This window comes from Euphorbia lathyris, chromosome 5, assembly GCF_963576675.1.
Source record: "Euphorbia lathyris chromosome 5, ddEupLath1.1, whole genome shotgun sequence".
Classification (NCBI taxonomy): domain Eukaryota; kingdom Viridiplantae; phylum Streptophyta; class Magnoliopsida; order Malpighiales; family Euphorbiaceae; genus Euphorbia; species Euphorbia lathyris.
In genome coordinates this window covers 75,779,316-75,805,995 of record NC_088914.1, presented here as the reverse complement: position 1 = coordinate 75,805,995, position 26,680 = coordinate 75,779,316, and the positions used below count along the sequence as shown (strand labels likewise).

Below are 26,680 nucleotides of genomic sequence, written 5' to 3'. Positions count from 1 at the left end.
TCAACAACACGAGATTTATATGTGGAAAACCTCTTCGGTGTGAAGAGTAAAAACCACGAGACTTTTGAGGAGTCCACCCTACTTCTCTTATTATGATAAAGTTGACGACAAAACAAACCCAACAAAGTTCTTACAAAAGGTTTATAACCCACAAAGAATCATGAAACAATAAGAGATTTCAAGAAGTAGAAAATACCACAAAAGAACAAAGAATCTACCAGCAAACAGATCCCTACACAAACAGCCCTTACAGACCTCCAAATCCAATCTCCAACGGTCAAAGTGAGGAGAAAGCTGTTAAGAAGGTTGTGTCCAAAAATCACGCAATTGTGACGGCCGGATCTCAAGATATCGCCGAATTTATGAGACTGCTGAAGAAGAAGAAATACAGATTTCAGACTTCACTTTTGTGGTGGCTACTCTCTCTTTTTTTCTTACTCAAAGACTCTAAAAATAACCCTTAAATACCTAGGATTAAACCACACAAATAAATGGGCCTAAAAATAGGCTGGACCCATAACAGACCTGAATTTATAGTAAATTTCAGTTTATATAAAATTTTACTCATCTTAGGTTTTTTAATCACATGATATATGTTTCTATAGAAAAAGAATATTCACATGTCAACTTGTCTTCTCAATTCTAGCCACAAAATCAAATTCTTCCATGTGGTCTCTTAATTTTTATTTCTTCTACAGAGAACTAAAAAAAATGTTTAATAATTATATTTTAACATGGAGAACTTTTATTATTAGCCACGATTTCGATATTTGAGAAGAATGTGCACCAAAATCAATGCATTGATAAGATAACATTTAGGACGGTTTATGCGGCCTTGGAAGATAGTACAATTGGTTGTCATTTGTGGTTGTTTGACTAGCAAATGATAGTAACATCTTCTGTAAGCGTATCTCAAACAATTTCTATGAGTGGTTTTTAAGTTAAAATTTGGGAAAAAAATTAAAAATCGGTTTTAAAAGTCTTTTAGTATCTATTAGATCATTAAGGGATCGTTTGTTTTGGGGGTTTCAGGAAAGGGTAAGAAAATAAATAGGTTTTATTCTTTTTGTTTGTGTTTGTTTTATCAATTCAATCATTCTCTTTACCCTCTTTTAGTTCTGGGTTTACCCCTAACTCCTCTAATCTCATTCCCCCTAACCCCCCCCTAAGTTTTTCCATTCCTTTTCCCCTCTTTCTCACTAATTTAAACATTACTCTCCTTATAAAATTTCATTTTACTCTCTATTTTGTTTTTAATTTTATTTTGGTCCATATAATTATTTATTCTTATTTTTTTAATCCTTGGATTAATTTTACTTTTGATCCTTATCCTTATATATTATTTATTTATTTATTCTCAAAAAATATTTTTGACTAATTTTTACTTTTTGATTTTTATTTTGATCCTTATATTTATTTATTTATATTTTTTATCCCTAGACTAATCTCACTTTTGATCCTTATACTTATTTATTTTTACTTTTTTATCCTTAAAAATAATTTTGACAAATATTTTTCTTTTATCATATTATTCGGTTTTTGTATTTATTTTTAATTATTTTAAAATAATTAATTTCTTTTTTTATTCAAAAAAATTCTTTTTAAAATAGAATATTTATGCATTTTCTTTGATTTATTTTATTTCAGTTTCTTCAGTTTCATCGTATTTTGATTTTAATGGTTAAATAAATTGATTTTCATTCTACATGTGATTAATTTATTAATATAGATACATGTATGTATAGAAATTATTGTTAAAAACACAACTCTAGTTTATCACCTCACTAGTCGAAAACCCGTGCGATGCACGGGATATGAAACTTTTATATAATTTAAATAAATAAATAAATTGATATATTTACTTTTAAGTACTTTTATATCATGCTATGAAAGTTTTCTATATTATGGATATTTGAAATTAATATATATTTTTTATTGATAATTGAAATTAAATTAAATTAATTTTTAAAATAAATAATTAATTTTTTCTTATAGAATTTTGATTAGAGGTGAATGATTTATTTATTTTTATAAAATTCAATTATTTGTACTTTTTAGTAATTTTAATACATTTTCATATTTTTTTATAACTAGAATTTTGTGAAACAATAATAATAAAATAGGAGATTAATCAAGAAATATATTAAAATATAATGAAAAACCAAAAATTGAATTAAACTATAATTAAAATTAAATATTATATTTACGATACTAAAGAATTACAATCTATGTTAAAATAGAAGCAATATCAAGATATTATGCTATAAACTATTACAATCAATATTTTTCTAATGTTGCACATGAAAGAAACTTTATCAATTCAGTATGTTACATATAAAAAAATAAAATTCTTAAGAATTAGTTACAAATTCATCTTGATGATAATCATTTTGCTTGATGAAATTTCATGATCACAAGTATTGGAAATCAATTATTCATTATGCTACAACAACTATCCAATTGAATCAACTTAAGGTGATGATTTCTGCTATTTTTTATCCCGTAATATCTAATCAAGAAATTCAATCAATTTGTTTTTCATTCTTTCACTGTATAGAATATCAGTCACGCTCGCAAATATCACTTATTTGACTTCATTAATATTTTCTAATTATTATATATTCTTGAATTTCATAAGCAAGAAAAAGAAACAAAAGAATAGAAAATAAAAATAAAGGGACAAAAAAGATAATTAGGAGAGAACTATCTTCCTCTCGTTTTTTTCGAAAATAAGAGAGAATGTCAAGATATAAGTATATAAAGAAGAGAGTGGAAATATTTTTTGCCCATTAATTAAATTTTTTATTGTTTCTTAATGAAGTATTAAGTCCATAAATTAATTTTAGTTAAAAAGAATTAAATCGCAATTGTAATCACTCAGTACAAAAAAAAAACGTTTTATAAATTAATATGTGAAATTAATTCTATTAATTAGAATCATTATGCTCAACATTTGAGAATTTGAAGAGATTCATATAATAATATTTTTTAATTAATATTTTCCAACAACTTGTTCTATGATCATGTTTCATTTTCATTTGTTAAAAACTCTTGAAATACTAACAATTCTGTACAAACCACAATATAATAGTTAAAAACTATATAAGCCAATATTGCAAAAATAATTATCTCAATATCCCATAATTAATGTACATTTTTAGGATTTTGAGCATCAAAATTTATTTTTATTTACCTTCATTTGGAATTCATATCTAGCATAATCTGAATTCTTCAAGAATAAACAACTCATCAAGTGTATTAGACGCTTACAATCTCTTTGTCTAGAGAACTGGGAAAAAATAACTTCTTGATAATTATAATAATAATAATATTAATATAACATAATTTATAATTGAAATAAACTTCATTGTAAGTATAATATTTCAACACCTCTTTAATATTTTATTCAATATGTCTCAAACTTCAATGAACAACTATTGTGTGAAACTTTATATCTATTTGTACCAAAATGCAGAAAGATAAAAAAATATAATCCATATCAGTTAGATAAACTCAAAATAAAAAAATGAGTGGCTTTTGAACTGGCTCCGAATTAAAAAAAATTATCTACTTCAATTAAAGCTAAAAATTGAGTTCATATAAAGCCGAAAATCTAAATTTTAGTTAGAGTTAACAATTGAAACGATAACATCTAGCAATATATACTAAAAAAGAATGCAAATATACAAAATCTTTATTTTAGTCATTTTGAAAAAAAAAGACAAATAAAAAAGAAAACATAGATAAGGTAGCGAGAGGTATGGAATCCGGGTAACGACAAAAATGGAATTTCATCTCTGAAAGATGAAACTATAACAATTATTGTTTAATAAAAATAAAACAACAACACAAGTGAGAACATAAATAACTACAATATACGAAAAAAATCGAATAAGTACCTTGAGAAACATAAGGATTTCTTGTAATTTTTGACACTTTTGTGTTTCTCGATTCTAGTTGTCCATACATCTTCTATTTCTATCAGATTTCTTTAATTGGACATATCAGTTTGAAAAAAAAAGACAAATAAAACAAAAAATACGGATAAGGTAGCGAGAGGCATAGACAGCGGAAATGGATCTGAAAGGTGAAACTATAACAACTATTGTTTAATAAAAATAAAACAACAACACAATTGAGAACAAAATAACTACAACATATGAAAAAAAATGAATAATTACCTTCGGAAATATAATATTATCTATCATGTCCAATGAATATAATGGTGAAATATTATCTATCATGTTTTATATAGAAGTTTATTTGTGACTTTTGGATTTCCTTTACTTTGTGTTTTTCATCTTCCTGTAACTCTTACTTTCTTTTATTATTTTAATTAATGGGCTAGTAATTTTTTTTGGATAAAATTGGGACGAGGGTTAAATTAGGTCTGACATCCCGACTAGGTCGGCACCCCAAATGCCAACAAAACCCAAACCCTTATATATTAAAAAAAATGAAGAGGGGTACAAAGAAAGTTCAGAGCAAACAAATGTGTGAGAGATTATAAATGTCATAAAAAAACAAATGATTTACAGAATGGAGGTGACGGGGCCACCATGTCAGTCCAGCTGAGGAGGTTCTGTACCGAGCTAAGGAGTCCGCCGTTTGATTCCCTTCACGAAAGATGTGGGTGATAACAACATTCATGCTTGCACACTGTTCTAGACATTTTAGCCATTTCTGTCTGACCGACCAAGGCACAACCTTTGAGCGATGACGGTGAAGGTTTACCATGAACATTGAGTCAACTTCTATCCAGAGGTTCCGCCATTCTTTTTCCCAAGCCAGGTCAACCACGAACAACAAAGCCTGGAGTTCAGCGATATGAGCATAGGATGTTGTGAGGAATTAATGAAAGATAAATAAACAAGCAATCGAAAAACACAGATTTACGTGGTTCACCAACATTGTGTTGGCTAGTCCACGGGCAGAAGGAGAATAGTATTATTAGGAGGCGAAAATCAGATTACAATGATTAGGTTACATAATGGGGTATTTATAATACCCAATCTAACTTAATGCCACTAGGAACCCATGATCCTAATCCCACTAGGATCATGATTCCAATCCCAATCCAACTAGGAACCCATGATCCCAATCCAACTAGGAACCCATGATCCTAATCCAACTAGGAATCCGAAACCCAATACTACTCCGAATAGGAAACAAGATATACTGATTCAAGGCATTACGACAAATCTCCATCTTGACTTGAATCCTCCTGAAAACATAACAGATGCACCCATGACAGTGCCAGATGAACAGACTTCTCCCTCTGCCTCAGAGTCGCCCCCCACAGGGCAACTAATAATCTCTATTCCCAGAATTTTCGATCTTCACATTCATCGCAGACATCTTTCTCTCCAGAAAATAAAACCCCGATCGGAGTTTGTTGTGCGGAATTAATAAAAGATAAATAAACAAGCAATCGAAAAACACAGATTTACGTGATTCACCAACGTTGTGTTGGCTAGTCCACGGGCAGAAGGAGAATAGTATTATTAGGAGGCGAAAATCAGATTACAATGATTAGGTTACATAATGGGGTATTTATAATACCCAATCTAACTTAATCCCACTAGGATCATGATCCCAATCCCAATCCAACTAGGAACCCATGATCCCAATCCAACTAGGAACCCATGATCCTAATCCAACTAGGAATCCGAAACCCAATTGGTTTGATTCTTTAAGCATGTAATTAGGCGCTGGTGGTGGCCTCGTCAAATTTCGATCCAGCAATTGGTTTGATTCTTTAAGCATGTCGTGAAGCGTGGAGATAGACATTTGGATTGAAGGGAGTTCATTGTCGACGATTGCTTTATTCCGTAAGTTCCACATAAGCCAAGTGGCCGAGGCAAGTGTTTTTTAATTATAAATATATTATAAATATAAATTAGTTATTTTTAATTAATTAATTTTTTTAATTTTTTCTTTGTGTTTTTTCATCTTTCTGTAACTCTTACTTTCTTTTATTATTGTAATTAATGTGCTAGTAATTGTTTAATATATTATAAATATAAATTAGTTATTTTTAATTAATTAATTTTTTTAATTTTTGATTTTTTACTACATTGACAATTCATAAAAAAATGTCTCTAAAACACTTATTCTCATTTCTCTCTGATTCCGCTATTATATATAGTATATATTTGAACCAAACAGCCACAAAGGGAATTATAGGCATATCATTCCCTTTGTGGAACTGAAACAAACAGAGAAGTGAATTAAGGGTCATTCCATTCCTTTCTCCTTGTTTCCATTTCTTGATTCCATTCCGTTACCCCTATGCAAACCAAACGCCCCCTAAGAGTCTCTCTTCCTTAGTTCATTTTCGTATGCATCTTGTACATAATATAATTTTTAATAACAAAACTTATATACTTAAAAATAAATACATATATACAAATATAATAATTTATATTTATAGATCAGACTCGGAATCAGCCTCTAATATGTTTTTTTTTTGTAAATTCTAAATCCTTCCTCGAAATAAACCGGCTTTAGTGAGTCAACCTGGCAAGGCTTAAAGTTATGTTTTCTTATCAAAGTCCAAAACCGTTGAACATGGACCCTATTCATCCATGTTTTTAATAAAGTCTAATTTCTTTTTGAATTTAATTTAATGCTAAGATTTTTAATTTGGAAAGAATCTTATGACAATGTTTTTAATCAAACTATATTTTCGTTTTGAATTTAATCAAGTATAGTTTAAAAACCTATAATACTACTATACATTACTATAATTGGACCCCTTTCATTCGTGTAACATTGGCAGGCTGTAACACCCTGATCCAATACCATGTAGATATTGTCCGCTTTGACCCAATTCCAACATATTGGGCCTTACGGCTTTAAAACGCGTCTGCATGTATTGGATTCACATCTTACTAATAAGCCTCAATCACTCCCTCTCCATTTCCGATGTGGGATTAGTTCATTCCTGCCCCCATCGCCATCCCTTAAAACCGCTCCTTGCTCAGCCCTTCTACCCCGGCGCCAACCACTCCGGACTGGGTACACTACAAAAAAATGACTTTTGGGGACGGTTAAAATTGTCCCCAAAAATCAGAAAAATTGTCTCCTATACTTTTGGAGACAAATTTTTTTGTCCCTTTGTTTTGTCCCCTATGCGAGCGTACCCGATGCTATAGGGGACTAAAAGGTTGATGTCGTCCCCATTTTGTGGGACAATTGTCGTCCCAAACAAGAAGGACCAATGTCGTCCCCGTTTCGAAGGACAATTGTCGTCCCTATGAAAAGGAGACGACTTATGTCCCTATTCTTAAGGGACGTATTTTTGTCTCCGAAAAAAGGGACAGTAGTCGTCCTTATGCAAACGAGACGACTTATGTCCCTATTCTTAAAGGACGTATTTTTGTCTCCGAAAAAAGGGACAGTTGTCGTCCCTATGCAAAGGAGACGACTTATGTCTCTATTCTTAGGGGACGATTTTCTGTCTCCAAATAAAAGGACGATTGTCGTCCCTATGCAAAGGAGACGACTTATGTCCCTGCTCTTAAGGGACGTTTTATTTTTGTCTCCAAATAAAAGGGCGATTGTCGTCCCTATGCATAAGAGATGACTTTCGTCCCTATTCTTAGGGAACGATTTGTGTCTCCAAATAAAAGGACGATTTTTCATCCCCTAAGGAGCGGGACAATTGTCGTCCCTATGTAAAGGGGATGATTGTTGTCCCATTTAACTGTCCCAAAATAAAGGGACAACACATTAAAGAAAAAAGTAAGATCACAAAAAACATAAACATAAACATAAATAAAATTAACTTGAAAATTAATGAGGCAAACTTTAGCATGAAAAAAATCATAAACATAAAAAGTAACACCATACCAGTTCTTTCCTCTAGCAGCCAACAAGTCCCGAGTTTCTTTCTCAAACGTAAGAAGAAAATTCACAAACACATCTTGCATTATTTGTTTTCTCTATTCATTCCATAGTTGAGCAGACCCACCACTGCTTGGAAGATGAAATTCATGCGATTCAGAAATTAACTTATTCAAAGCTATTTCTAGTGGATAAAACACAAAATTAACAACATACCATGAGTTGAGCACCTTTAAGTGCTGCTTCTAGAGTTCGAAAGGTTGGAGATAAAAAATTTGAAGCTATATTCTTTGAAGATTCTGCAATGTTTTCCCATTAGTCTAGTCCCTATAACAAGTGCATTTGATGGTTAAACCAAGAACAACATAAGAATATCAATATTAAAGTAAAGCTGTGAAATTTGTAGGCCATTAGTGCATTTGGAAAGCTGAGCTCTTATTACTTTTAATTTATATACGGATCAGTTGAGAGGCTTAAGCACATTTAGTTCTTTTATCTCCTTAGCTCAAAACTTTTATTCTCCCTCTCAATTCAAAGTGATGGAAATGGTTTTAGGAGGGAAGGGAGAGGAATATCCTAACCTTATCCTGTATAACAAACACATTTAGTTCCTCTACCTCCAACACAATCAACCACCTTACTTCTTCATGTGCATTAACAGATGCAGGAGCTAATTTCAATCTTAGTGAAAGAACAGAGAACCATACTACTTCCACAACAATATGACAAGGACATGATGATTTGATCACTCACTTGACAATTAAATGACCATAGAAAATATTGATATAAAAGACCTTACCTCAAGTTCAGAGTAATGAAATGCTTGCCTTTCATTTTCATTCTTCCAACTAGCATTTTACCCGTTTGAAGAATCAGATTGGTAAATTGCAAAGCATGGTAGTTGGAAAAAATAAGACTCTTTTCTAAAGATCAAAGGCCAGACATGCACCTTTATCTCAGTCGGCGGAGTCAACTTGACCAGCGGAATAGGAGCACATAAGGTCTTTCTCCAAGCTCTCTTTCTCCCTTTCATAACAATCCTTCCACCCGGGAAGAATATGTAGAAGAACCAAAACAGAATGGTTCTACTTACTCAAATAATAGCCGCTCCAAGTTCTGCATTCCCTTGGACTTCACGGTTCTAAGGAAGCATGTAGGGAGCCAGAAAATGTCAAGTAAGCAGAAGAAAACAAAAAAGAAAGAGAAAAGAGATTTTACCCTATAAGGTCTCCAAGGCTCCTATATGGCCACCAATGTAGCTATTTCCCTTAGGATTGAAAATTCCAAGTGTTGGTAAGGATTTCCAGTCTGGTCTTTGACGTTTAAGATGCCTATCTTCGGCATCTTAATGTTTGTAAATCCATGTCCAGCTTATTTGAGAGTCTATAATCAAATTTACCAAGTTGAATAGCCTGCAAAACAAATGAATTGTTGACAATTTTCAGTTCTTTTATGAACATTAGGTTACCCAAATAGCTTAAAATCTAAGAAATTTAAGCTTTACGGCTATGATAATTAACTCAAACACTTTCGGAATCGGATTAAACATGCTCAACATAGTTAATGAGAACACCAACACTTATAGACACCTTTACAGATGTTAATAGACAAAGTTCCTTAAGCCGATGATATTTGACTTCACTAAGCATATCCTGCCTCATTCATACTTCTTAGTTTCCATAATTTAATGCCACATTCTATATTAAGGTGGACCTGAACAAGGCTAGGAATATCACCCATACCTAAAGCTGCAAGCATGTCAATAGTCTCCTTATCGACATCAATCTGGATTTGAAAGGAGCTACTTAAATTAGACATATTCAATTCTCAAGCCAATTAATATCCAAGCTATTTTGTGCCGCATCTTGCTCAGCTGCAACCCTTATAGCAGCGACCTCAACATCATGTTGCTCACATCTATCAGTTGCATCTTTTAAAAGAGCATTATAAAGGAAACTCAATCTTAGAGAATTGTTACAAGGAATCTGAACAGAAAAACATAGTCAAGGATCTGAGAAAGAATGTAGAACCATACTTTAAATGTGGTCAGAGAACCATTTATGAACTTCAACGCTTCTTGAAAAGCACCAGTTAATATATATGAAGTGCTCAAATCATCTGACATATTAGTATCAAACTCATCACACAATCTATTCATGCATTTCTCAGCATCAGCATTAACCTTACTAGTTTTCCCATTCTGCCCGGATCCTTCCTTCGAGTTTCCATCTTGAAACGACGATCAATTTTGCTGCAAATTGTGCAAAATACAAACTATTTAGCATTCACATCATCACAAAGCACAAGAGCTTGAGCAACGCATTCTATTCTAAGTAAGCAATTCTTCATCATTGTAACCTGATGCCACCAAGAAAGAGTCAATAATGCAGCAGCCCAGAGGTAACTGGTGAATACATACTAATGAATCCAACTAAAAGCTTCATTTATCAGCTAAACAAAAATGATAGTATAAATTCAATTAAAAGCTTCATTAACAGCTAAACATAAACGAAATCCATAAGCTTTCAATTTCATTATCAGCGAAACATAAATGTAATCCATATAAGCTTTCAATTAAATTAAAAACTTTGTTATCAGCTAAATAGAAATTTAATCCATAAGCTTTCAATTCAATTAAAATTTCATATCAGCTATAATATAATAATATAGATGACTAATAATTAACAGTAAAAGTAATAGATTGCCATCTTGTATACTAACAGGTGCCAAATATACAATGAAACAACAAAAATAACTGCAAGAGCAAAATCAACCAAGATTCAGATATTATTAGTAATAGAAAGTAGAAATTAGATCAGATATGTTGCAATTGGGAGTTAAGGTGCATTTGTGAATTTATTGATACTCAGAGACAATACACTAAGAATTGAATCATTACCGTACTCAAGTATCCAATATAACCAGGAAAATAACCACAACTACTTAAAACAGACGTCATTCTATTCTCAGCTAGAGGAATCTAAATCCTTATTGATTAGATAATACTGTATATACTTGTATTAGATGAAATTTATAAATAATTACAGTCTAACTGGTTTATGTATATAATATTATTGTTCTCCAACAGTTAAAAAAAAAAAAAAAAATTCAATCGATATATCAATCTCATTGTACCCCTCCTAACATATAAGAACATCTTAACGCACAAAAAAGTAATCAAATGACTCAAAGTCCTTGTTGCTAAGGATTTTAGTGAAAAATCTATTTTGTAAATGGAGAAAAACTATAACCAAGTTTACAAATTCACGAAACCACAAATATCCTTTTTTCTTAACCTTCATCTCCATTATCAGTCTCTGTCAGATCTATTATGTGTTCAAAATCTGATCTTTGAGCTTTTTTTTGCGTAGTCCAAACCAATATGTTATTACAATTACAATCAAACAAGCATCAATTACATAAGAAAACAGTTGAAAAATGAAAGAAGAAGAAAAAATCTAGGCTTAGAAAGGCAAAGAGAAGGGAATACCTAGCACTGTTACCCTTCAGCTGGTGTGCATGATCATCAACCCTTTTGAAACCCACACCTGACTGATCTCTACAAAATAAGAAATTAAACAGAAAAAAAATAACCCCTTTTTCAGATAATCAGCCAGAGACACAATGAAAAGAAATTTTAGAACATGGTAGAGAATGGAGTGTAGTCTTACAAAGCCCTGGTAAAAAGAATAGAATTGCAAGGAACTCAGAGTACTATGCAGACCAAGGGAAAACAGAGTACTATGCAGACCAAGGAACTCAAAGATAATCAACTTAGCACAACTATCTGCAATTCTGTGTGCATGATATTGAAAACAGAGACTCGGAACATATCCCAAAATATAAACATACATTGCTAAGTTGTATAATATCCCAAAATGAATTAACCGAATTTAAAAAAGAGAAAGATAAAATTGGTCCTCCATATTATAGAATGTCTTGTAATCATTTACAAGTACAAATTGATTCATCTTTATATATGACCTACAAAATAAACAACATTGCATTAATATATCTGATCAATCTATTTTTCTTAACTTCAAATAGTACCAAATTCATATTACCTTTAGTTTTCGTAATCATCTTCATACACATTTGTTTCGCTAATACTGCCATCATCACTAAGGTTGTGTACATCATCATCATCGTCATCCTCAACATTAGGTATACTTGTTTCTTGTAAATCATTAGCTATTTCTATAGCCACTTCTTCAAATCCAAGAACATTCACATCCGACATGGCATCATCATCATCATCTAATGGTCTTGTTGCATAACCATCAACAACTATCTCATCATCTTGGAAAACCTCATCATCTCCATCAATTTCAAGAATATCCTCTTGTATAGGCAATTTATAAATATCTCGCGGATGATACCTCATCACAGTAAGACAGTTTGGTTTTTTTGGATCCTGAACATAAAAGACTTGTTCGGCTTGACTGGCTAAAATAAATGGTTCATCTGTCTTTAATCGACCGTTGGCTTTGACACTAGTGATCAAGTAATTATCAACTGTATACACATTCCCTTTATTGCGCACATCAAACCATTCGCATTTAAATAAGTATATGTAGTTACTCCCAGAGTACTGGATCTCCCAAACATCACTCAGAAGCCCATAATATTCTTTATCAGTAGAATTATCGTCACCCCTTGATAAGATACCAGAATTTTGACTCTTTCGATTCATTTGACGATTTAGAGTATGAAAGCGAAATCCATTCACAATGTGACCATTGTAATGCCTATATCGTGTGTATGGACCACAAGCTAAGTGAAATAGATCCTTAGAAACAACACCACGTCCATTTAATTCAGACACCTGCATATCATTATATGTAATTTAATACAAATATTAATTTAAACATGTATTATACAACTAAATGTAATTATATTTATACTCACGTACATGTTCATAGAACCAATTTGGAAATTCTGAATTATAACGATTCCTTAGCTCTCTGAGATTTGCATATGACAATGAACTCTTATATTTCCTAATAAAATCAACACTTGTAAATAAATAGGTTGACAATAAAACCTATTATGATAGTCATGTATTCAAAGAACAAAGAGTGGACTTACTCGGTGTACGGCCAAACTTCTTCACAATTGTTTAGGATATAAAGGTGCACCTTATGCCAAAGATCATCTGTAAGCAATTGTACAACACCTTTACCTAATGGTCATCCAGCTTTCCTAAATATTGCCAACTCTGCTGCATCTGAATTATTTTCATACATCTCATCGTCATTTCTAGGACGCTGATTGAATATTGTTTCAGTTCCTACCAAATATCTTGAGCAAAATGTCAAACACTCATAGGCAATATATGCTTCAGCAATTGATCCCTCTGGTTTTGCCTTATTCCGAACATTCAGTTTCTTTGTATGCAAATCTCTCTCAACAATATACGTCCACCTAAACTGCACAGGTCCCGCTATCTTTGCCTCATATGCTAAGTGAACAACTAGATGGGCCATCACATCAAAAAAAGCAGGTGGAAATATTGTCTCCAACTTACATAAAATCAAAGGGATTTGTTTCTCAAGGCGATCTAATTCAGTATTATCCAAACACTTATTGCATATATCACGAAAGAATGCACTCAGTTCAATAAGGGGCTCAACAACATCTTTAGGTAGGAACCCTCGAATGGCAATAGGTAGGAGATGCTGCAAGAAAACATGACAGTCATGACTTTTCATTCCAGATATCTTACGATCCTTCACATTAACACACCTAGTTATCTTTGATAAATAACCATCTGGTGTCTTTAAATCAACCAACATTTTACATAAAGCTTCCTTATCCTTGTCAGAAAGGACATATCGAGCCAGCGGGACACGTACTTTATTTCCCATCACAACCGGGTGAAGTTCATGTCTTATACCCATATTAACCAAATCATATCGGCTCTTTAAAGTATCTTTGGTTTTCCCTTCAATGTTCATCAAAGTTCCCAACACATTATCACACACATTCTTTTCGATATGCATCACATCCAAATTATGGCGAATAAGTAAAGTCTTCCAATAAGGCAACTCAAAAAATATACTCTTGTTTCTCCAATTTTGGAAACTATTTGAAGCATCATATTTCTTTTTAATGCTTCTATTAAAAGGTAACTGAGTAAAAGTTTCAAGTTCCGTCAATACATTGTCGCCTGATAAAGGTGTTGGCTTTGGTCTGGTCTCTGTTAAACCATTAAAACACCTAGTGTCCTTCCGCCATTTATGATTAGGAGGCAAAAATCACCTATGATCCATGTAACATATTTTCCTTGAACTAGCAAGGTATTGAGAACTAGTGTGCTTATGGCAAACAGGGCAAGCCTTGTAGCCTTTCGTAGACCAACCCGATAAGTCTGCATATGCAGGGAAATCATTGATAGTCCAAATGATTGATGCATGCAATACAAAATTTTGTTTACTATGTGCATCGTATGTCTCCACGCCAACATCCCATAACTCTTTTAGTTCTGCTATTAGTGGCTGCAAAAAAACATCTATACCCATTCCTGGACTATGCTCACCAGGTATAATCATCGACATTATCAAGTTGGATTGTTTCATGCACAACCAAGGAGGCAAATTATAAGGTATAAGAATTACCGGCCAAATACTGTGTTGAGAGCTCATGCTTCCAAATGGTTGAAATCCGTCAGTTGCCAGACCCATTCTAACATTACGAGCATCAGTTGCAAATGATTCATGTTGTTGATCAAATGACTTCCATGCAATACTATCAGCAGGGTGTCTCATAATTCCATCATCAACCCTCTTCTCCTTATGCCACCGCATGTTTAATGCCATCTCGCTGGACATGAACAACCTTTGTAACCTTGGTTTTAAAGGGAAATACCGTAACACTTTGTGTGGAATCTTATTATTATTATCTGGTCTGTCAACAAACTTCCACCTAGATGCTCCACAAACTGGACATGATATTGCGTCTGAAAATGGCCCCCAATATAATGTGCAAAGATTCTCACAAACATCATATTTTTCATAATGAAGACCCAAAGCACCAATATATTTCTTTGCACCACTATATGTCTCTGGCAAATTCTGTTTCCCATTTGGGATAACATCCCGTAATAAACTTAGCAAATCATCAAATGATCTATTAGTCCATCTATGAAAACTCTTCATGTGAAGTAATTTAACAATGGTAGCCAATTTCGATAGGTCACAGTTGGCATGTAACTTTTCATTGGCTTCGTTTAATAAGCGGTAAAACGTAGAAGCCTCCCCTTTAGGTTCCTCTGGTGTCGGATCATTTTCAAACTGATCATTAGCACTAGACTCAGTATCACCACCATAGATATCATTAACAAGTCTGACCATATCATCATCTAATAAATCATCAGTGTCTGATAGATCATCATTTATGCTAATTTCTCCGTCTAAAGACTCTCCGTGCAAATACCAAACAGTATAAGATTTCATAATACCATGCCTTAATAAGTGATATTTAACATTTGATTCGTCTTGGTTATCAACATTTCTACACTTCATGCAAGGACAACGAATCATATCTTGTACTGAGTCATTCCTAAAGGCATAGTTCAAGAAATTTTCAACCCCTTTAATATATTTTGGATCTCTTCTATTATCAATTCTCATCCAATCCTTTTCAATAGCCATAACTTGGTCTGTTCACTAACAAACACAATCAATGAAAACTACGAAAAGTAAAAATAACTAAAACATATATATGATTGAAAAGCATACCAACTAATGTTGTGAAATTACAAAAAATTGAACTTCAACACAAGGTTTATAATTTATAACAATTGCATATATATAATTATAAAATGGTAATAACTCTAGTAGAATAACGATTAGACTCCATGATTATACAAAAACATGTTGTAGTACATAACAAATTTTGAAAACTAATAACCATATTGATAATTGCAGCAATTTATACAGTGTAGAATCTATAAACATTAATTGAAAAGATACGCAGACAACACATACCCACAACAGAGACAACTGCAACTACTATCTTAGTTTATTTTAAGTTTTTAGGCCAATTCTCTTATCATTCTATAGTCAAGTCTTCATGAGAACAACTATGTTATTGAAGTTTATAGATTTCACTTGTGATTTCCTACATGTCATTTTTATTGCTTCCCTGGTACCGAAAGAATCTCTTTAATTATCATATATATGTTTCATCTTTTGTCATGTTCTAATTTAATCGTTTTAATTATGGCTGAGTCTTATATGTAATGAATTATATACATAACTTGTAGTCAAGTCTTATATCTAATGAATTATATACAAATACAGGTGGATAACCACATACCAATTTCAATTTTTGTTCCAATTTTTACTGACTAGCCTATGAGACGTTTTGGTATATTCAAAAATTGAAAAACTAAAAAAAATAGATTAACAATTTTAGCTACATAATACATCCCTGCTAAAAAAATATATATTTGAGTTAATTTGTCAAAAAAAAAAAATATCAAACTAAAACACCAAAATTAATTATTGTAACTGAGAGGAAGTTTTGTGCATTTGGAATTGAATTTCCCCTGATGTTGAGATCGATTCGCACAATAATGAAGGAAAAACAAATATAATCAGACAACCTCTATTAAATTCTGAATAGGTAATCCCCAAATTTACAATTTAATTTATAGAAAATAAAATTAACTAACCTGAATTTCAAGAATAGCTGGAAGATTGTCAAATATGGCTGAAATATACTTAACCTCTCCACATATTGTCGATCCCCAATAAGTATTCAGCAGTTTGAATTAAATTTCTGTTGCTGTTGGTATATTTTGAAACGGTATTGAAGGAAGAACAGAGTTTTGGGAATGGAAAATAAAACCTAATTAGCTTGAGTTTGAGATGTGGGCGCAACACTGAATTGGAAAAGAAGGGCCATCCGTGCAAATACAAAATAGGGGTTAAAATTGAACAAAATTGTTACTGTGCATTTTTTAATGAAAGTTACTGTGCACATTTAATTAATAAAATATTAAGCCAATGAAATAATATTATTATAATAAATATATTTCATAAATATTAGTGGGTTCGCAATTTATAGATGGGTTGATCTGATTAAATCGTGTAAGTAAAGAAACTCAATCAAATTCGTACGGTTTAGATGAGTTGACTTGGTTAAATAATGTAATTAATGAAACTTAATTAAATTCATGATTTATAGACGAGTTGACCTGGTTAAGTTGTTTAAATAATGAAATTAATTCGTACGGTTTAGACGAGTTGATCTGGTTAAGTCGTTTGAGTAATGAAACTTAATTAAATTTGTGATTTATAAACGAGTTGACTTGGTTAAGTTGTTTAAGAATTGAAACTCAATTAAATTCGTACGGTTTATACGAGTTGGCCTAGTTAAGTTGTTTAAGTAGTGAAACTCAATTAAATTCGTGATTTACAGACAAGTTGACCTGGTTAAGTCGTTTAAGTAATGAAATTCAATTTAATTCGTAATTTATAGACGGGTTGACCTGGTTTAGTTTTTTAAGTAGTGAAATTCAATTTAATTCATATGGTTTAGACGAGTTGATCTGGTTAAGTCGTTTAAGTATGAAATTTAGTTAAATTCTTGATTCATAGACAAGTTGTCCTGGTTAATTTGTTTAAGCCCTTGTTTGGGAGGAGGTTAATGGGAGTAAATAGAAGTAATGGAAGGTTAAGTATTAAGTTAACATTGTTTGGGAGTTATTTTTTGAGAGTAAATGGAGGTTAATGAGGTTAAATCTTTACTCCCTCCAACCTCCAAATTGGGGGTTAATGGGAGTAACGTAATTTTTTTTAAAATTTCTTGTCTCTGCAGAGTAAATTTAACCTTCCTTCCCCTCCAGATTTAAACTCCCAAACGAGGTTAAACATTTAACCTCATTTACATCCTATAAACTCCCAAACAAGGTTATTTGTTAACTTTCCTTTCCATCACTTTCCTTCCATTTCCATTACCTCCTTTAACTCTCACCTCCATTAACCTCCAAACTCCCAAACAAAGGCTAAGCAATCAAATTCAATTAATTTCGTACGGTTTAGACGAGTTGACCTGATTAAGTCGTTTAAGTAATGATACTGAATTAAATTCGTACGGTTTAGATGAGTTGACCTGATTAAATAATGTAACTAATGAAATTCATTAAATTTGTGATTTATAGACGTCTTGACATGGTTAAATGGTTTAAGTAATGAAATTCAATTAAATTCATGGTTAAGTGGTTTAAGTAATGAAATTCAATTAAATTCGTGATTTATAGATGGTTGACCTGGTTAAGTCGCTTAAGTATGAAATTTAGTTAAAATTTTTTATTTATAGACATGTTGGCCTAGTTAAGTCGTTTAAGTCTCAATTAAATCCGTACGGTTTAGACGACTTGACCTAGTTAAGTCGTTTAAGTACTGGAATTCAATTAAACTCATGCAGTTTAGACAAGTTGATATGGTTAAGTCGTTTAAGTAGTGAAACTCAATGAAGTTCGTGATTTATATACAAGTTGACCTGATTAAGTTGTCTAAGTCATGAAATTCAATTCAATTTGTAATTTATAGACTAGTTGACTTGGTTTAGTTGTTTAAGTAATGAAATGTAGTTAAATTCTTGATTTATGGACAGGTTAACCTGGTTAAGTTGTTTAAGTATTGAAATTCAATTAATTTCGTACGGTTTAGACGAGTTGATCTAGTTAAGTCGTTTAAGTAATGAAATTCAATTGAATTCATAATTTACAGATGGGTTGACCTGGTTAAGTTGTTTAAGTATTGAAATTCAATTAATTCCGTATGGTTTAGACGAGTTGATCCGGTTAAATCGTTTAAGTAAAGAAATTCAATTGAATTCGTAATTTACAGACGAGTTGACCAGGTTAAGTTGTTTAAGTAATGAAATTTAGTTAAATTCTTGATAGACCTATTTAAATTATTTAAGTAATGAAATTCAATTAAATTCATAATTTATAGACGAGCTGACATCGTTAAGTCCTTTAAGTAATGAAATGCAATTAAATTTGCATGGTTTAAAGACGGATTGATTTATCTAAGTAGTTTAAATAAGGAAATTTAATTAAATTGTACAGTTTAGAAGAGTTGAAGGGTTTACATATCATAAGATTATTCTAAGGCTTTAATTATTCTCCAATTCAAGCCTGCAATTCCCAAAAACGGCAGAATACCAAAAACACAAGTAAATGAACAAACAATGAAAGGAGCAGGGTGTTTCTTCAAGAAAATTTATTGTAAAACTATCCAACTTGACCAGCAAATACAACCCAACGTCCAATTCCTTGCCTTTGCCTCTCCTAATGGTATCAATAACTCTGGCTCCTGTGAGTAAATAGGTGGTCCTTTATGCAGCGTGATGACCGAAGCTCCGATGAAGGAAGTAAGAGTCCCAATTGTCTTTGCTATACTGTCTTTGTGCTTAAAATGAAGTTGCTCCAATCTGCAACATAGACAAATATCAAACATCTGGTGTGCATTTTCAGATTGGTGGACAAAATTTAGTTGAATAATAATGATATCAATAACTCCTCACATCCTCAATGGAGTTTATCTCAGTGACCGCAACATATAAGTAACAGCACTCAAGCAGCAGTTCATATTATAAGATTATGGACCTTCTGGTGCCTAAATATCTAACACAATACATATAGGCTCAAACAACTATAGCAAGTTTAGTTAGACAGAAATAATAAAGCAGACAGAGCATACTTCATGCAGTGAAAACTTAAACCAAGTCTGTTATCTTGTTAACAGAAGGAACTAGACAATCCATGAAATGGCAACAACTATTCCCCTTCGCCATTTGCAATCAGAATCAAATGGCAACCCATGAAACAATAAAATAAGAAAATAAACTCCAACCATAGACTCTCAAAGCTCAATAATTCGATTAAGCTAAAGGAAAATAAGAAAATAACATATATATTTGTTGAAGTCATTGTGAATTGCATTAGCTCCAGCATGTGTGCCATTACCACCTAGGACAAACAGCATGTTGATTCCTCTTTCCTGGTATTATTACGCAAAAGGACATCAGAACATTAATGCCCACTTTCTAGAAGTACGACTCTTGCAACTTCATAAAAAATTTGAAAGGAATAAAGTGAGCACCTCCATACTGTCCACCATATCACTAACACTTGGTGCCCCACGTGAAACTCCCAACAATCTTCCACCAGAAAGATGAACATTTTGGACAACTTTGCTCGATAGCTAATAACAACAGTAAAGTCTTTTAGAATGATTATGGACTTTCAAAGTTTATTTTTCAGAAGAAAATTTATGTCCTCTGTATTAAGAACATAATGGCATACATAACATTATCCATTAATAGGGGAAATTACCTCCATTTCATTTATTCAGTGATGCCGATAAATTCAATGTGAACGGTTTTAGTCGTAAACCGACAAAGAATACAAACTTCTCTTGCGCATGTTATTCTGATTTACTGACCTCTTATCCATTGATTGCATCAACAAAATCTATATCTATATATATATATATATATATATAGATATAGATATACTAATATTCCAGAAATTACCTGACCATATATTTACACATTCTCCTATTAGCATATGCAATATGGCAATTAACATATATATATATGTTGAAATCAGAGGGCATTTTTTTCTAACATCAAAATAGAGGTATCTTTTTGTCCAAAAAACATCCACACTCCTCAAAGTATGAAGTGCAAAACCACATGTGTCACTTTTCTGTAACTCTCATACCTATAAAATAATGTATTTTACCTTGGTTGGAGAAAAGGTCAATGTCACTCGAATCAATAGCAATTTGTCCCAATTTCCAATCTTGAGAGCTTGAAATATACTATATATAACATAAATACCAGGGGCATCACATTCCTCCTCAAAATATATGGAATCTCCAAGCTTTGAAAATGATTCAATGCCTACATATGAAGTATCAAACATCCACTGGTGAGCATAAATGAATCATGAAGCAAGTTCTCACATCAGAATCAGACTCAACAGAAATAGTTCAGTATGATTCAACATCATGTAGAAACAAATTACAACACAAGTATGAAATTACTTGTTCCGTAACAGCACCGAAAAGAGTCAAATGGTGTTCTCTATCTATGGTAACTTCTAGCCTTGTAACTTCCAAGGTTTAGAGGAAGAATGTAAAGACGCTAGGAGTAAGAGCCAGCTCGGGATCTAAGTTAGGATCTACACAAAACTAGTAGTCACCCCATTCCCACCTGCTGCATCTACTGCTGATGCAGCAAAACCATTTCCTCCTGCTTCACCATTGAATACAATGTGCTGCAAAGAAATAAAACTTCTAATAAAAATTATTATTTGGTTTCAAAAATAGTATTCAAATATTCATATTACTGAAAGTAACCAAAAAAATAAAAGCTGGAAAATAAGAGTTGTTTCCAAGTTAATATAATAGTTGAATGACATACCGATTTTACCTGTCTGTTTTGAAAATTATCCACTTAGTAAGCTCGACTGATAAACGTAGCAGGAACATGACTATACACTACACAAGATGCACATTATCAAACAAAATTCAATCAACATGAAATCACTTTCTATTCACCGACCAACTTAACTGCTTGTAATGGAAATCTAAACAAAAGGGAATAAGAACACTAATGTTTTCAAAGAGAAATATAGGCATCTGGCTAGCTTTGCAACAATCAATTTGGTTTCAAAATTTTGTCAATCCTAGAAATTCAAATCTTATTGGAAACAATCATACCTTTGTATAAGGCCACCTAGCTTTGAATAATCGTGAAAAACACAGCGACCACCAAACTGCATAAATGATACCAACAAATAGACCAACAATACAATAGACCCAACACCTAATATAATCATGATCATGTGCATTGTTCAGAGCAAATACACAAAATAAATGTCCCTTGAGCAAAACAAACAATATGTGAACCTTTTTAAGAAGTAAATATCGTTCCATATCCTTGATTTAAAAAACATGAGTTCATTGGATATCCTAAAAAAGTCCTGAAGTAGAAAAAGAAGATAATGCAACTATTCAATATCCTAAACGCATATAAATAATAATAAAATGATACTTGGAATAAAGCAAATCTCTCCTTGATCGGTTTTAGTTTTGTAAAGCTTAATTTATCCTTGTTCATCATCCACTTCAACCCGCAGTCGTTACGGTTCCATTATTGATCTTATTCCTCCTATAAAATAGAAATCAAAACTAATCAATCAACAATATGATATATTTAAATGTAAGTATTGATTATTTGTAGTTTAGAATTATTACTGAGCCATTTTGTGAACTCCTTTCTAAATTCTGATTTTGTGTACCTAAACTATTCTGTGCTGCTATGGCTTCCATCACTTTAAAATACGATTGAATTCGGTCTTCTACAGCCTGTTCCCGCTCCTTTTGTGCTTTTTCACGCTCTTCTTGTGCCTTTAATTTCTGCGTTAATATTGCCACCTCATTTTTCAGCTCTTCTACATCATCCTTTCTAGCGCTACACACCATTCCCTTGGTACTTGCTTTATATCCCAATCCCTTGCCACGAACATATCCAGACCTAACTCCAAATACCTGTTGTAGAACATCATCTGGTGTAGGATCTGACTCATTTTCATTTCTTGGTTCATTCTCAATCCTTTTCATTTCTTCCTAAAAGATGTGGAAAATTACTATTAATTATGAGGCATAAAAAGATAATAATTAAAACCATACAATTAGTAAAATAGAAAATGCAATTCTAATTTCTTTAAAATATTATATAGTAACTCTATATTGTTTAAATTATGTACTTACATATAGCCTTCTTGATTCCGAATCGCGAAAGTGATTTTGACCTTCTTCGTCCAATATTGAATGAGTGGCCATCCACACATCAGAAGCATCTGGCAATTCCCCTGTCTCCTCATCGATCTGCAACATTAATCAAAGAACTATAGAACATTACCTATCCAACAACTTTAAAAAATATTTAACAGTATTGATGTATTTTTACCAAATCATACTCCACTTGTGCAAAAGGGGTGGGACCAGATGAAGCAACAACTTTTTGACATTTACGATTGTCAGAATTAATTGAACTCCATGCCTGAAAAGTAAATATTGTTAAAGAACCTTATTGCGTTATGAAAAAAGAACTTGAAAATAAATATCACATAATAGATAAACTTGAACCTTAAAATCTTTACTCCCAAACAACGTCACCAGGTCCTTCCAATCATTTGGAGACAAGCCTCTAGGAACATGTTTCAATCGTTCCTCATCACTAGAATGTTGTTTATATTTATTATGTAACTCGTGTTTCCACTTGCGAAATAAGACTCGCATCACAGAGAAACAATAAGATTCAAATTTTGATCTTTTCATTTCAGGTGTATCCTGCTCCACCTTTACTAACTCCTCAAGCCTCTTCCACTTGTTAGGACTCTCAGGACTAACATCAAAATAGTCCTAAACAAAAATTAAAGGCATTACATATATTGTTAACAATCAAATAATTCAACCATTAAATTTTTTGAACTAACCTAAACGAACGTATGGGATTACCTTAATCATGTTCCACAAACGAGGCCTATGCTTGGTTAAATTTTGATCCCACGACTCACTAGGACGTCCAATAGATCGAGCACAATACCCCAACCATGATGCTAATTAACTTTCTCTCATGTTGTCCAATTGGTCTAAAAGATTTCCCAGGAGGGATAAACACAATTAACTTATCCTTATGATTATTTGTGAGTTTGTCGAGATTCGCTCCCTTGTACAACCCCCTTGTCGGAATAGAACTGCCTAAAAAATATACCAAAACACAACTAACAATTGTAAAGAAAAAGAAAGGGTCCAACATACTCTAGAAAACAATTAAATGTTGTACTAACATTGAACATCACCTGAATTAAAATGATTTGCCTCAATGTCTAATTGGCTAGGATCATCAAATTGATTGTTCTCATTAAGAGTAGATGGTAGAGAACGAGACTTTTGTAACTACCAAGTACCAGTGTCATCAATCGTCTCAAACATATTGGATTTCCTCAAATTTTGCGTCATGTCATCTAATTTAACACAATTAATATAAGATTTAAATACCACCAATTTACACATTTGTATACATAACATTAAATAAAATAATTATTAAATTAAATAACTAAATGATACCAAAAGCAGATGGATGAGAACAATGGTGTAAAGAAGCATTAGGAACAGGTTCTTGTAGGATGCTTGCTCTAATTCTTTTATTTCTTAAATCTGAAATATTAAAAAAGTTAATCCATTTAATATGATGTATATTGTAACCGATAAAGTATACAAGATAAATAAATATTTTATATAAAAATACCAGCTGGCAATGGTCTAGAAGTAGGTGTGAGAGTATTTTTAGCTCTAGTTTCATCATTAAGATTGTTCTCCCTTGAAATACATCTCCATCCCACTGTTAAACATTGTTTAAGTGTATATAATAGATATTAAAAGGAACAATATGTAAATAGTTTTGTAATTCAATAGTAATACCTTGAGGTGCATCCATATTATTCAAATCTTGAGATTCTAATGGTGGAAGTGTTTCATCCTCAGAATAGTCATTAAGGATAGGTGGGCGACCTCTAAACATTGGAGGTAATCTCTTCTTGTTCTTTGCGCGTGTATAAACGCCTGCCATTATCTGTCAAATCAAGTTTCCAATTGAAATAAATAACCGAGTATTCAACAATTCAATGAAAAGAAACCATTACATTTTAATATAATCATCACTTAATTAATCAATGCACCTTATGATTTTTTGGACCCTATTTTCCAGGAACAAAATGAAATCACTCAACTATATTCCAAGACTATAATCACCTTTACCATGTTGACTCGTTAACTGGGCAGGGAACCAGTAGATTTAAAATGACTGACACAAGAAACATAAGACTCCTAACTCAAAGTTGTGAGCAATACAATTCACAGTCGGAGTTGTGAACAGTTAGTGAAACAAAACAGCAACTCAAGCTGTTATTGAGAGTTAACTTCAGAAACAGTAGGCTTACAATCATTATTAAGTATTACTCTTGAATTACTTAGGCATAAATCCCATTTGAACCCCCAAACTATGAACTAAAAATCAATTAAGCCCTCATTCTACTCAAATCAGCAATGGAGTCCCTGTACTATTTTTATATAATTAATCAACCCTCTCTTAACTGCTCTCCCTTCTTCTCCCTTGCTTCTTCGTTGGAAGAGTTTTGGATTCAATAAGAGTGTTAGCTATCTGCTAGTTTCAGACTCATCTTTAATTTTTGTTGCTTCTTAATGATGTTCATTTTGTATGAATTCAAAATTGCTGGTTTTGTTTTTTCTTATCTAGTTTGAGTAACTACAAAATCAATTTTCCAGGAAGTGACTTTTTAGTTTGCAACTAGGAGATTCTTCAATCCCAACTTCTAATTTTTGCAACTTTTAGTAGATTTTGAAGTGATAAATTGAAATAATTGATTGAAAACATGGATACATTACTAAGAAAGATAGTAGTTTAAGCTCTACGAAGCTTCAAAATCAAGTTGTAGGATCATTTTCTTGTGGCTTAATACTCTAATTTTTTTAGATTTTGTGAGGGAACTTAGAAACGTTTGTGCTACTTTGCAGGCCTTATCTCAGGCCCTCTTAATGTTCTTTTACAAAGACTAGAGACAAAGGCTTTCACTAAGGTATGCATCATAGACAAAATGGATAATTAGAATGCTGAAGAGACATTGATGAATGTTTCAGCTAATTTACCTTGTGTAGATATGCACTCCATGTTATATTGATTCATGATAATATAGTTTAAACCATAAGGGACAAACATTATCATTGATCTAATACACCATATAAAAACAATCTAATAACTCCATTGCTGCTGATTTCATTATAATGGGGGCTTAATTGTTACCTGTATCTGATGAGAGCAAGTATTACCCATTTGGCTTTTACTACTAAGGCTTTGGCTTTGGATTTGGTTTAATGTGAATCCTGTAGGTGTTACCATCATTCTTGATTATGAAAACAAAACAAATTTATAATATTCAATACAGAATACTCTGTTAAACAGAGAAAAAAAAAAGCCAAACAAAATAAATCGTTAGACAATTGTGCATTAATATCTGAAACCATATAACCATAATTAATGATGCAAATTCAATAACCCAGATAACCAAAATTATATTGGTGCACTAACCTCAATGAATTGGCAGATATGTTTGATAAACCGTTGCGCACTCAGCCTCCTCAAAAAAATGAACTTGTATTTCAGAGAGCCTTTTAAGGATGGACATAGAAGTTTTGGCGGTAGAAATAACAGTAATAGATAAATTTCCCTCCAAATTATTATTTCCTCCAAAAAAATAAAGGTTTTTAATAGCAAAATAATTTAGTAAAATCACCTTTGTTGCCACGTTCTTGCAGTTAGAAAATCACGTCCCTGTACCACCAACTTGGTTTATCTCTTCAATTACTACTCAACCTCACAACGTCATGTCCTAATTCCACAAGACCTTCCATTATTTTTCCAAAAGCATTCCTTCATTGTCACAAACCCTAAGATTACAACACTACAAGAAAAACGTGAGTTAGCAACCGAATTTAGCGACCGGATTATATTCGGTCGCTAAATAGCAACCGAATCAGTCGCTAATTATTTCACCCTGTTGCAAAAAGTGTCGGCCTAATTGACCCCTGTTTTACCAACTAGAATTTTTGTTCAGCAACCGGTCACGAGGTTGCAAAATAAAATAAAATAAAAAGTAAAATATAAAAAATAAAAAATATAAAAAGAAAGAAGAGAAGGTTTTGCTCGCCTCTCTCTCTTCAAG

At 32.3% G+C, this 26,680-nt stretch overlaps 2 protein-coding genes across 21 annotated transcripts; both read right to left on the bottom strand.

Moving 5' to 3' along the window:
• Positions 1-3,732: 3,732 nt before the first annotated feature.
• Positions 3,733-16,722, bottom strand: LOC136230654 (uncharacterized). 8 transcript variants are annotated; one of them, XM_066019795.1, is made up of 13 exons: positions 16,526-16,722; positions 12,937-15,508; positions 12,761-12,848; positions 11,913-12,673; positions 11,339-11,832; positions 9,884-10,099; positions 9,591-9,778; positions 9,067-9,260; positions 8,798-8,989; positions 8,648-8,696; positions 8,065-8,175; positions 7,855-7,977; positions 3,733-4,812 (listed from the first exon to the last, which is right to left on the bottom strand). In XM_066019795.1, the coding sequence occupies exon 2, from the start codon at positions 15,498-15,500 to the stop codon at positions 14,106-14,108; it is 1,395 nt and encodes a 464-aa protein (XP_065875867.1). In that variant the 5' UTR covers positions 15,501-15,508; positions 16,526-16,722; the 3' UTR covers positions 3,733-4,812; positions 7,855-7,977; positions 8,065-8,175; positions 8,648-8,696; positions 8,798-8,989; positions 9,067-9,260; positions 9,591-9,778; positions 9,884-10,099; positions 11,339-11,832; positions 11,913-12,673; positions 12,761-12,848; positions 12,937-14,105. The 8 variants fall into 8 exon arrangements, 7 of the variants coding, with proteins under 7 accessions (XP_065875867.1, XP_065875864.1, XP_065875865.1 ...); XM_066019792.1 differs by having other exon boundaries at positions 8,648-8,989; XM_066019793.1 differs by having other exon boundaries at positions 8,065-8,696.
• Positions 16,723-18,867: 2,145 nt separating this feature from the next.
• Positions 18,868-26,680, bottom strand: LOC136230255 (uncharacterized). 13 transcript variants are annotated; one of them, XM_066019272.1, is made up of 18 exons: positions 26,252-26,680; positions 26,047-26,126; positions 25,762-25,841; positions 24,363-24,513; positions 24,190-24,282; positions 24,009-24,098; positions 23,741-23,905; positions 23,397-23,639; positions 23,025-23,300; positions 22,846-22,938; positions 22,647-22,763; positions 22,131-22,502; positions 21,304-22,044; positions 21,085-21,148; positions 20,612-20,772; positions 19,968-20,069; positions 19,832-19,865; positions 18,868-19,296 (listed from the first exon to the last, which is right to left on the bottom strand). In XM_066019272.1, the coding sequence occupies exons 8-13, from the start codon at positions 23,403-23,405 to the stop codon at positions 22,036-22,038; spliced, it is 876 nt and encodes a 291-aa protein (XP_065875344.1). In that variant the 5' UTR covers positions 23,406-23,639; positions 23,741-23,905; positions 24,009-24,098; positions 24,190-24,282; positions 24,363-24,513; positions 25,762-25,841; positions 26,047-26,126; positions 26,252-26,680; the 3' UTR covers positions 18,868-19,296; positions 19,832-19,865; positions 19,968-20,069; positions 20,612-20,772; positions 21,085-21,148; positions 21,304-22,035. The 13 variants fall into 13 exon arrangements, with proteins under 13 accessions (XP_065875344.1, XP_065875345.1, XP_065875343.1 ...); XM_066019273.1 differs by having other exon boundaries at positions 18,868-19,865; positions 21,295-21,371; positions 21,594-22,044; XM_066019271.1 differs by having other exon boundaries at positions 18,868-19,865; positions 21,304-21,371; positions 21,594-22,044.

What these genes read in the sequence shown, in the direction of transcription:
- LOC136230654 (XM_066019791.1), bottom strand. Translation starts at nt 15,500, where the DNA reads ATGGCTATTGAAAAGGATTGGATGAGAATTGATAATAGAAGAGATCCA.
- LOC136230255 (XM_066019270.1), bottom strand. An exon ending in CACAAGTGGAGTATGATTTG is followed by an intron (nt 22,764 to 22,845) that starts GTAAAAATACAT and finishes TTAATGTTGCAG; the next exon opens with ATCGATGAGGAGACAGGGGA. An exon ending in CGGAATCAAGAAGGCTATAT is followed by an intron (nt 22,503 to 22,646) that starts GTAAGTACATAA and finishes CACATCTTTTAG; the next exon opens with GAAGAAATGAAAAGGATTGA.